Consider the following 12,748-nt stretch of genomic DNA (forward strand, 5'->3'; position numbering starts at 1 on the left):
TAGTTAGTTTAGTTAGTTTAGTTAGTTTAGTTAGTTTAGTTAGTTTAGTTAGTTTAGTTAGTTTAGTTAGTTTAGTTAGTTTAGTTAGTTTAGTTAGTTTAGTTAGTTTAGTTAGTTTAGTTAGTTTAGTTAGTTTAGTTAGTTTAGTTAGTTTAGTTAGTTTAGTTAGTTTAGTTAGTTCAGTTAGTTTAGTTAGTTTAGTTAGTTTAGTTATTTAGTTTAGCCAGCAGGAGAAATGAAAGGAACAAGTTCTATGAAATATAAAAAATTGTACATATAGCCCACGTATACAAAGATGCATTTTTTCTTTTTATTTATTTTTAATAACATTTTTAAAAATGAAATTTACATTTTTTAGCTTAAGAAAAATTCAAAATACAGATTGAGAGTATTTGGTGTTAACCACAAGTTTCTTCGTATGACTTAAAAATAAAAGTAAAATTTATCAGAATAAAGATCAATACCGATCCGACCGAAGAACCAATTAACGAAACAGTTCCTGTCCACACGAGTGACTTGCCACCTTGAGAACGCATCATCGTTGTTATGCAAACCTTAACATAGCTAATGATTCCTATCAAAAGAGTCCATATTGTTATCTGAAGAAAAAAAATTGATCATAACATGAATTCATAATTTTTTATTCTTTAACTTACAATTAGTGTACTGCCCCAGGAACTTTTCACCAAAAATGGATTCGGACTCATGAAAGCCGTTACAAAAACGTAAATTGAACATAAAACAGTTATTGAAGTTAGGAAAAGAATTGACTTTAAACTAGTGTGAGGCTGAAACACAGCCAAAAAGCAGCCTATAGGATTAGCTATTAAACTTAGAGTTGCTGTTAAGTGATATGCTTGGTTTCCATAAGGCATTGTGGAATAAGATTGAATGCTACTGAACATGCCATTGGCAAAAAAGCTTATCACGCCCATGAGCACAAGCGTGCCTTTCTTTTGAAAAGATGATATTTGACGCAGGTTTTCAACAGTTTTTGAATTTTTTTCATCTTTTTCATAAGTATACTTATTGCCAGTTGTCACGGTAACATTGGCATATTCCTTCTTTGACAATTTAAGCTGATCCAAGAGTAAGAACCCAAGGCAACTGCATAGCATCAACACAAAACAAATTATGAAGAATTCCCTTGTTCCAAAAAGTGGTGGTGGGGTATACTTTTCCCAAACTGGTCCTGACTCAGTCTGGTGTAGAAGGCATTCACTCCTTCCTCCAACTCCTTGAATCAGAGCTACAACACTTGGTAACAATCCACTCAGTCCTTCGCCACAAAGATATGTGACCAGATAAATCTCCTTAAATCGCCCCATATAGGGCATGAATAAGACCGAACTAGTACATGCTTTCACAGCAAAACAGAACATGAATATGTACAGAGCCAAGCTGTATTCTCTATCCTTTATAACTGCTGTCTGATCGTAGAAAAATGCAGCTAAGATCGCCGGAATAGTTCCAGTTGCTAAGAGCATGTAGATGGCTATTGATTCGTTTATACGATTACGTGAGATTTTTTGAAGGAACGTGTAAATCAACGGTCCCAGATTTCCTAATTGAACAACAATACTGAGGTAGGATGGAAGAGTCCATGATTCGGGTGCTGTATCCACCAGAAGCGGAAGTTGGAGAAATGTTCCATTGACACAAAGCCATGTACAAATGCCGAAAGATATCGCAAACAAATCGACCAGAAGGCTCCGATTCTTGATTCGATCACGATATTTGAATAGTCTCTGTCGCATGCTTGAATAGATGAGAGAACTACTCTCGTTTGGTATATCGTTATCAATAGGACTAGAAAAAAAAAAACAAGAGTTTGTATTATTTAGTTAAATCATTTGATGCGTTAACTCAGAATAACTAACTATTTGAACCCGTACTGAAAAACTGGGCGTTAGAATATTGAGAATTACCTATATCTTTTTTAATTAACACTTAAATAGTTTTATTCGTTATAACCGGCGGCAGAAAATGAATAGTACCTAACCTAATACTGATTAGTTTATGGTTTCTGGTAGCGGAAATTACTGTATTTGAACTTATTTCTCTACAAAAAAATAGTTTCTTAAAACACGATAGCGTTTAGTTTACAAAACAATAATTTACTAGACAGAAAACAAATAACAATGAATTATGGGTATTTTGGCTGAAGAAAGAGAGTTTTACAATAATTCTATAGGTACGAAAATTCATCTAATAAGAATGTAGAATATTTTAATGATTTGCTTCAAGTTATACATAAGTTAGGAGTTTAAATTTAATTTAAATAAATGTCTGAGAAAAATAAAAATATTTTGTAGTAATTTAATTTTCTTAAACAGTCTATTGAATAGACCCTTCTGATTGAAACAAATTCGTTCAAGAGTTTTTATTGCTGAATAGAATTCCTTGGCATAAAAGTATACTTCACCTAAAAATGCTACTAAATCCATTGGTGCATTTATGAAAAAAACAGCAACACTGAACACTTTTTAGTTTTTTTGATTAAACTCGAAAACCAAGCCTTACTTTAAAGTAATTCAAGTAAAAATGGTTAAAAAAATTAAAAATTAATTTTAAATAAAATTCTAAAAATCAATAAAAAAAACAGAGGATTTTATTTTTATTTTTTTGCTAAATATAAAAAAAATAAAATCCTCGATTTTTTAACATTACAATAAAAACTCTTGAACGAATTTGTTCTATTTTTGCTCTGCAGCTTTAGTCTATTATTTTATTACATATTTTTAAAACCAACAAAAAAACCTCAAAATCAAATAGATTTTATAGTGGAGTAACTAAAGCTCAAAAATTGGCAATATTAGGGAACGCGGCCGAGCAGCTTAGATTTTGATGATCTTTTTTTCAAACGTCGGTAATGAAAAATACTTTAAAGTCTATAGATTAAAAATTGCCGTTGTTACCGTTTTGATTTTTTAAATTTAATTGAAGATTTTTTTTCTTGAATTTCATAAATTAATTGATGCCAAAAGATTGTCTAGGAAATTCAAGGAAAAAAAATATATAGAAGTAAGGGGCAATCTTCCATCGTTCAAGCGAAGTCTTATTAATTGACTTCAAACACAAAAAAAAATATTTGAACACAACTGCAACACCTACAATATTTAAATATACATTTTTAAAAAGCTAGAAGTTTAGTCATATTTGTAAAATTAAAATTAAGTTAATTGAAGTAAGGGCTTTTGAAAGACTGGTAACTGAACTCGGATTTTTGAAAAAAAGATTTATTGAAAAAATTTTAAGATGTTGTTTTTAGATCTTTTTCGCAATATAAAATGCATTTATTTTCAAATTTTTTTGGCCGCATTTATTATGATTTTAAATTATAAAAGGAAATGTCAATATGTATTACGGTTTATGAAAAAATTTAAAAAGTATTTCATTTTCCAAGAACTTTTTTTAATAGAAGTTTTGAAAACAAATTTAACTTATTTTTTTTTGAAAGTACAACATCTAAATATAAAATTATTTTTTATTCATTTAATAACCCTTACTGTTGAAAGTTAAATAGCAAAAATTTAAAGCTTTACCAAAGTCTTTGAGAAAATTAATTATTTCAATGCAAAAATTCAGTTTTTATCAAAAAAAAACCCATTAAAATTGAAGTAATTTTTAATTTTTTTTTCAAACGTGTGATACATATATATTACCTTTTTCTGCTTCGAATTTCAACTGATAATATTTATGGCCAAAATTTTTTTTTAGAATAAATTCATATTTTATTAGAAAAAGTTTGGAAAAAAGTCATTTTAAAATTTTTCAATAACATTTTTTTGTTTAAATTCTGAGTTTGAGGACCATTTTTTCAAAAACTCTTAATTAAATTTAGTGGATTTAAATTTAAGAGATAAAAATGAGCTTCTGGCTGTTTAAAAATGTATTTTAAAATATTGTAGGTGTTGCCGTGGTTTTGCAATTATCGCTTAAACGATAGAAACTTCCTCATATTTTTACTTGCGATATAGGTACTATAGGGCAAGTTTAGGATTCGTAAAAAAAATCGAACTCGAGATAACAATTTTACATGACATTACGATGATGGAGAATGCCAAAAAAGTGGGTCCGGCAATTCTGTCTGTCTGTCTGTCTGTGTGTCTGTCTCTATCTGGAGCTGCAGCCTAAACGAGTGTAGTGATTTTCTTCAAACTTGGTAGTTAGCAGTTTTTGGTGATTCCCTAGAGGGGAAATTGAAATTTTTTTTTTATGACCAAAACTAACGGTACCTGCCATATAACGGAAATAGAAAAGTTAATTTTTTTCAAAAACGGCTCTAACGATTTTGATTAAAATTTTTGTGTGTAGTACTACACATAAGAGGTGACGTGAAATAACGCCAAATGAAATAAAGCCAAATTTCATAACTTTGGCAATATTTCGTTTTTGAGAACGAAATAAGACCAAATTCTTAATTAGGGTTTATTTCGTTTTAGAAAAGGAAATAATACCAATTTGGCATTATTTCAATTTAAATTTTACGAAAAAAAAAAATAATAATAATAATAAAATCTCTGGATAAAACCTGATATTTATCAAGAAGACAATCGAGAAATTAAAAAAAATTCCTTTTGTTCACCAACTTCCATTTTCTGGACAGATATCGTTGTCGATGTTATATGTATAGTTATAGTTAATGTTTTGTTCATTACATTATTATTTGTTCCCATTTATTCCAATAATTTAGATTCTGATTTAAAGAATGTTGATTTTGTTTTTAATTTTAGTTGCAAGGTAGTTCAGAGTCTAAATTCTGTTATTAAAGGATTTTGTAAACTAAAACGAAATCCAAGTTGTCGATTTTAGATGTTGGGAACTGGGAATTGAACCCAGACCTCTGGCGTCAAAGTCCCAAGCCTAACCATTGCCCCATGAGGTGGTGCAATAAATAGATATATGTAAACTAAAACGAAATCCAAGTTGACGATCAGATATGGAGACTGAAAAAAAATTTTAAGGCATTACGCGCGAATTTTTCGATTCCCCACATTGACCCCTTCGTAATGCCTTAAATTTTTTTTTCAGTTTCCATATCTGATCGTCAACTTGGATTTCGTTTTAGTTTACATACCTATATCTATTTATTGTAGGTACTACCTCATAGGGCAATGGTTAGTGCTTGGGACTTTGACGCCAGAATTCTGGGTTCGATTCCCAGTTCCCACCATCTGTACTGTCTTTTGCGGGGAATTGACAAAGCCTATAAAATTTCACTGTCATGAAAAATTGCATCTCTGTTTAGTTGTATGGACTAGGCGGTAAATTGTAATTCCTTTTCATTCTTACAAATTAATTACACAAGGCCTTGCTCTTTCATGGGATTTGGCATGTATGAAATTTCGTGAAAAAAAAAATAATTTTTTTTTTTTGATCCTTTTATTACCTTCTTCGTACAACTTATCCTTTTATTAAATTGAAATCTTAGTTTATAATTTATCCTTCCAGTACGATTTTTAACTCTGAACTATACCATACAACTCAAATCGAACTATTCGGGGTTATTTCCATTATTTTTTTGGTCTTATTTCTTTTTTAAATCGAAATAAAGCCAAATTGGTCTTATTTCGTTTTGAAAACCGAAATAAGGCCAAATTTGAAATTTGGTGTTATTTCATTTGGCACTATTTCACGTCACCCACATAAGAGCCAACTTTTTAAATAAAAAAAATATTTTTTGTACCGTTATTAACGGTACCTGTCATAGAACGGTTTTTTTCGTTTCTGAATATCTCGTACAATATCACCCGATTTAAATGAAAATTTTTATACAAAAGTGTGTAAGTAAAAATAATATTAAAATTTTAGAAAATTTTCAAAAAACGCATTTTTGGTTTTTGAAAAAATATTTCAAAATTTTTTTTTGAAAAATCAATTTTTTGAAAACGGATCAATAAAAAATTTTGAAATTTAGTTTTTATGTGTAAATTAATTATTTCTTCAATATGGCATACCAACTTTTTTTTTGAAAAATGTTAAAAAATTTTTATATATAAAAAACTATTTTTTTAAAAAACGGCTCCTACAATTTTCGAAAATTTTTTTCTAAAAATACCTTTTTATACAAAAAATAAAATGGCATATTTGTTTTTTTTTTTAAGATAATTTATAACGGAGTTTAATTAATTATAAAAACAGATTTAATTTTTTTATACTAGGTACTTATGAATTTTCTTCAAAATATCAAATTTTAAATTTCTTGAATAAAAAGCTTTAACATTATAGTCACTTTAAGCATAAGAGCAAGTACGTGCGACCCCAGTCGTGCAATTTATTTTCCTTAAATCATCTAGAAAATCTTTTGCCATCATTTGTTTTATGAAATTTAAGCAAAAAAAATGGTTTTGTTCAAACAAAATTTAATTTTAATTTTAATTTAAAAAAAAAAACAATACGACAACATCGGCAATTTTTAATCTATAGACTTTAAAGTATTTTTAATTACCTACGTTTGAAAAAAAAATCGTCAAAATCAGAGCTGTTCGGCCGGGTTCCCTAATAATTTGCTGTAGTTACTCTACTATTAAGGTTTAAATATAGAGATGTTTGTAAGTTGACGAAATTTTCTAGAAGTTTGAAAATTAATTTAGATCCCTGAGGGTGACTTTATTATTCTGAACTTGCAATATCGTTGCGACATAAATTGCAAACCTTGTTAACTGTCAACTCTACAAAAATTGATTTGCAAAATTAATTAAAATTACAAAAACCACTCAAATCTTATAAATTCTATTTAAATTTTCGACATTTGTATTGGGCTGTCTTGGGACTCGAACCTTGAACCTCTGGTGTAAAAGAAAAATCATTAAACGGTTTAACACCCTGAACTGCTGACTATTTATACTTAAAACTGTCTTAAGTTGAAGTAGACTTCTTATGACTTGGCCTTAAAGATGCAATGGAAATATATACCACGCTGCTAACAGTTTCACATCGCCTTTGGGTATCTCTGGTAGGAATGCAATTTAATTTTATTTATTAAGAATAACAATTGTCAAAATCGTTAGAGAACGCTGAATAAAGATTAAAAAAAAGAAAACAAACTTGTTATGAATAATTTTTTTGTAACACGCTAGAATTACATATATGTATGAAATTAATTGACAGGGACTTAATCGGCTAATACCTATTGCTTAAAAAAAAAGAATAGAAAAAGGCCCCTTAAAAAACTAACATTTTCAACATTCTGAAAATCACTATATGTATAAAATTCCATAATTCTGCTGCCGGCTTTTAAACTAAAATTAAATTAACATAAACTTTTTAACAAAAACCAAATAAAGGTATCACCTCATTTTATATTGAGCTTCCAAAGAATACGTTTTGTTGTGCGGTGTTATAAGAACTGTATCGTGTTGAGCAAGTTCAAGCTCTTCATTACCATCATTAATGTTCATTATTGCAAATCGATATCAATGTTACGATTTTAAAATGATATTTATTTTATTGATATATGGTCGACCAGGCTCATATAACCGATTGGTGTTCCGCAGATTATCTGTAAATAAAAGTTAATTTGTTTGTATAATTTAAAAGAGAGCTTATACTTAAAATGATAAGATTCCGTTGAAAATGTTTGCCTTACGACTGTTTCCATAATGTTTTTTTTTTTTTATTTTAAAATTGCACACACAAAACTGTAGGGCCTAATCAATGAACTGTTTAACACAACAACAACTTAGTCCCCCGAGAGTTTCTATCGAGGGACTCGTGAAATTTTAAAGCTTAACTCTTCGCAAAGGTTATGAATGATCTGCCTCTGCCGTATCAAATGTCGTATTTTAATTATAAGGACAAGCTATGAAAACGCCTAGTTAAGGGTTGGAATGGAAAAAGGAATTGATTAAATTTTTTTCAGCATTGAATTGAGCTTGAATTTGATGCCCAAAAATGGTTAGTCAAATATCTTTATAAAGTATCTTAAATTGAATTTATTAAAACATTCGAACCGAAAAAGGCACATTCTGATTGATACAGCCTTGGCCAAAAGTATTAGGCACTCAAAAAAAAATTCTTTTTTGAATACTGGAAGTAACTGAAGCAAATTGTACAAAACTATAAGTATTCACAGTTAGAAGGCTTCAGTATTTATTTAAGACACCCACGTGCATTACGACTAATTTCAGCAAAAAAAATATAGAAGATTAAACAAATCCGCACTTCCAGTATTCAAAAAAGCATTTTTTGGGGTGCCTGATACTTTTGGCCAAGGCTGTAAATGTACTTTATAATTGGGTTCCATAAAAAAATATTACAGAAATACTAATACATACGTATCAAATATTTTTGAAATATAAATTCTCCAGTAAAAGCAATTCATATTTTGTATGCATATATCAACGATTGTTTTGATCAAAGGTATAATGCCCCTGAAGAAAAAAAAAAAAATAAAATGAACGACAGGGTCGCTCATTTTTGCTCTTCTGGCAAAAATTGCTTTGTAGCTTTATGTAAAATTGTATAAGAAGTTAATTATATTTACCTTTAATAAAACAAATTTCTGTTTATTGTCGTACAATTGCTGTTTTATTTGCAAAAATGTTTTCGAAAAGCTTACTTTTCATCTTCAGGTGCTAGCAAAAATAGTCCATTGAAATGTTACATTAACCTTGCATTTTGGGTAGGACAAGATTTTTTTGTTTTTATGTATAGGGGAGGTTAATGTGAGTATACAATTTAGTTTTCGGGGCTGAAAACCCCCCCGCCCCCCATTTGGCCACCATCTTGGAAGAAGTGGTTTAAATTGTTTTTTACCAATATCTTGCGAACCGTTAGTCCCACAAAAAATTGTTAGGATCGTTTTTGTAGATAATAATATTTCTCTACAATTTTGATTAAGGTACTTTTTTCTGTAAAATTAAAAACAAGAAAGTTATACTTGAAAATAGATGTACATTTTCAAGAAAAAATACTTTGAAGGGCCACAACTTTTTTTCTACAACTTTTATTGAAAAAATACATGTGACAGTTTTTAAAGATCATTTAATTTCAATTTTATGTGCTCATTTTGCAGATATCGTTTATATAAAGGTGCTGTAATGGTTTTACAAAAAAAAGGTCCCAAAAAGCCAATGATTCGCGTAAAACGTGTACAAACTTATTTATAAATGTTTAATTTGTCATCAAAACTATAAATAAAATGAATCATTGGCTTTTTGTGACCAATTAGAGACTTTACTGTCTCTTCGAAAAAAACACCCTTTCACCAAATTTTTTTTTATGAAAACTCTTTATTCTTGCTTTCTATCCCAAAATCAATATTTTTACCAAATTTCATTAGGGTGGCCCATCATTTTTGTTTTCACTCAAAAAAAACACCCTAATAACCATGATATTTTTATAGACACTTTATATTCTTGTTTCTTATCTTAAAAGTAACATAATCGCTAAATTTCAATAGGTTACCACTAATATTACTCTAGTAATACACACTTTTTCAAATATGTCTATATTTTCTTTACTTCCAAAAACAACACCCTTTAACATAAAAAAATTTATAGACTTACATTATTCGTAATTCCCATGGGAAAGAGAAAATATTTAATGAATTTCGGAAGGGTACCATTTATACCATTGATTTTATCGGACTTATCACGGAATTTTCCCTATTTCCCAAAAAAAACACCCTTTAACCTAAAATATTTGTATAGACTTTTTGAGTTCATGCTTTCTGTTATAAATGAAACATTTTTACCAATTTTCATTGGTGTAACAATTTTTTCCCAGTTTTTGTGGTACAAATTTCGAATTTCATCATTTCTTGAGAAAAAACACCCTTTCACTCAAAATAATTTTTTACTTTTTATAGATTCTTAATTCTTATACCAACCAAAACTATTTCACCAAATTTTAAAAATTAATAAAATATAAGTTAGCTGTTATGATACCTTTCTCACACACAACTTAACCTATCAAAAAAACACCCTTTCACGCAAAATATTTTTAAAAACTTTATGAATTCTTTGTCCGTGTTTTATTGCAAACCTTTATCCCAAATTTTGTCAGTGTAGCATGTTTTTCACATTGGTTTCGGTTATATTTTACTTGTTGAAGTCAAGAACAAGCACCCTTGTTTTCAATCGGCAATAACTTTTCTTAGAGCAATCGTATTGACTTTATTTTTATGTCATTAGATTCAGCATCAAAAAATACCTGAAAAAACATTTGTCATATGGTGATATTCAACAAACAATTTTTTTCAGTATATTTTTGACCTTCACCCCCTCCCTCTTGTCCGCGAAAAAACACCCTTCCACCCAACTTTTTTTTAAAGACTTTTTTTGTACTTGGTTCTTATCCCAAAAGCAAACTTTTTGTCAAGTTTCATGAGTGTAACAATTTTTTTACTTGCGATATAGGTACTATAGGGCAAGTTTAGGATTCGTAAAAAAAATCGAACTCGAGATAACAATTTTACATGACATTACGATGATGGAGAATGCCAAAAAAGTGGGTCCGGCAATTCTGTCTGTCTGTCTGTCTGTCTGTGTGTCTGTCTCTATCTGGAGCTGCAGCCTAAACGAGTGAAGTGATTTTCTTCAAACTTGGTAGTTAGCAGTTTTTGGTGATTCCCTAGAGGGGAAATTGAAATTTTTTTTTTATGACCAAAACTAACGGTACCTGCCATATAACGGAAATAGAAAAGTTAATTTTTTTCAAAAACGGCTCTAACGATTTTGATTAAAATTTTTGTGTGTAGTACTACACATAAGAGACAACTTTTTAAATAAAAAAAATATTTTTTGTACCGTTATTAACGGTACCTGTCATAGAACGGTTTTTTTCGTTTCTGAATATCTCGTACAAAATTAACCCGATTTGAATGAAAATTTTTATACAAAAGTGTGTAAGTAAAGATAATATTAAAATTTTAGAAAATTTTCAAAAAACGCATTTTTGGTTTTTTAAAAAATATTTCAATTTTTTTTTTTGAAAAATCAATTTTTTGAAAACGGATCAATGAAAAATTTTGAAATTTAGTTTTTATGTGTAAATTAAATATTTCTTCAAAATGGCATACCAACTTTTTTTTGAAAAATGTTAAAAAATTTTTATATATAAAAAATTATTTTTTTTAAAAACGGCTCCTACAATTTTCGAAAATTTTTTTCTAAAAATACTTTTTTATACAAGAAATAAAATGGCATATTTGTTTTTTTTTTAAGATAATTTAAAACGGGGTTTAATTAATTATAAAAACAGATTCAATTTTTGTATACTACTTTTAATTTTAAATTTCTTGAATAAAAAGCTTTAACATTATAGTTACTTTAAGCATAAGAGCAAGTACGTGCGACCCCAGTCGTGCAATTTATTTTTATAAATGTCTATTTTACCTGTACTAATATAACCTTTTGAACGAATGAGAACTAGTACAAAACCTACATTATGTACATATATTGGTAGTTGCTTATTTACCAATCATAAAATAAAATGCAAACTCATCAAAATAATCTGATACGGCTTGGCTTTTGCATTAATTGCAATTTATCTAGAATAGATGTTATCTTTTTTATCAGGTAACTCATATCATTATACTTGCACAATACCAAACAGAAATCACAATCATGAAAATTGAATTTCTACCATATCACAAATTTGTTTTTTTTTTTTTTTTTGAAATCTGTTACAATTATAATTTTCTTGGATATTAGTTTTCATCATTAAATACCTTATAAATAGAAAAAAGAATAGTAAATAGGTATAAATTACAATATCACAGAGCGAATATGTATGTATATCGGCGTGCAGTTCAGCAAATTATTTGAAAACTGAAATTTCAACAACACTGTCAAACGATTGGTCGTGTTCGATGCAAAATTATAACAAAAACTAGAAGAGATCTGGGTGCAAATTTCTTCTTTTATATCGAGCCATGCTCATCAATGTGAACGTAATAATCCGAAAACGTTAAAATCAAAATGACCGTTGAAATTTTTAATTACTTTTTATCAGATTCTCTGTGCCGAATAAAATAACAATTGTAATGAGAACAAAAATAAGTAACGATAATAGCTGCGTTCCTTTGGAAATATTTATCTACTTTTTATTACTTAAAACTACTTTGCTATACTGAAAAAGTAGTTCAAAGCAGCTTTAAGTACTAAAAAGTAGATAAATATTTCCAAAGGAACGCAGCTAATAACGAGTTAAAAAAAACTGAAACTGTTATACAAACTGTTATATAAATAAACTTTAAGCTGAAAAATTGTAAATAAATATTTTTTTGACATAATTTAATGTTTATTGTTTTTTACGGATTAACTAAAATGTCGGTGAAGATGCATTAATAATTAAATGTACTTCGAAGATCCCCAATGTACGCTACAAAAATGAACCATCCAAAATGATGGCTTGAGTTTTTAAACCAAGTTTGCTCTTCAAGTTCATCTTCTTCAAAGAAAAAGGTGGAGAGCTATAATAATATTTGTTTCTCTTTCTGCTTAGCAATGAATTGAAGCCTGAATATGAAAGTTAACCCTCTGTCGGCACACGGGTGCGAATTTGGCAGGACAAAAATGAAAAGTGGTCACAGAAAAGTGTGTTTATAAGGGTGAAAATACATTTTTTTTAAATTTTGAATACAGTATTCGAATTCCTCGGAAAATTCTAAATCAATTTCATATTTGATTCTCCATAAAATAGTGAGACCGAAAAAAGTTCTAACGCTATGAAAAAGTATACACCAAATTCGCAAAAAAGAGGTGTGCCTATAGAGGGTTACCGTTGCTGGATGTAGGTT

The 12,748-nt window shown here is 28.9% G+C and overlaps 1 protein-coding gene across 1 annotated transcript; it reads right to left on the reverse strand.

Moving 5' to 3' along the window:
* Positions 1–392: 392 nt before the first annotated feature.
* Positions 393–11,792, reverse strand: LOC129917081 (solute carrier family 52, riboflavin transporter, member 3-A-like). Its single transcript, XM_055997405.1, has 4 exons — positions 11,678–11,792; positions 7,297–7,504; positions 657–1,809; positions 393–599 (listed from the first exon to the last, which is right to left on the reverse strand). Exons 2-4 carry the CDS (start codon positions 7,401–7,403, stop codon positions 399–401), a joined length of 1,461 nt encoding a protein of 486 aa, XP_055853380.1. The 5' UTR covers positions 7,404–7,504; positions 11,678–11,792; the 3' UTR covers positions 393–398.
* Between the last annotated feature and the right edge of the window lie 956 nt (positions 11,793–12,748).

This window comes from Episyrphus balteatus, chromosome 3 (assembly GCF_945859705.1).
Source record: "Episyrphus balteatus chromosome 3, idEpiBalt1.1, whole genome shotgun sequence".
Lineage (NCBI taxonomy): Eukaryota > Metazoa > Arthropoda > Insecta > Diptera > Syrphidae > Episyrphus > Episyrphus balteatus.

Bases quoted from the DNA above. Each gene is read 5' to 3' on its own strand.
- LOC129917081 (XM_055997405.1), bottom strand. From the start codon at position 7,403: ATGAACATTAATGATGGTAATGAAGAGCTTGAACTTGCTCAACACGAT. The intron at 1,810-7,296 runs GTGATACCTTTA...TTTTTTTTCTAG, and splicing joins GAAGCTCAATATAAAATGAG to TCCTATTGATAACGATATAC. The intron at 600-656 runs GTAAGTTAAAGA...TTTTTTCTTCAG, and splicing joins CCTGGGGCAGTACACTAATT to ATAACAATATGGACTCTTTT.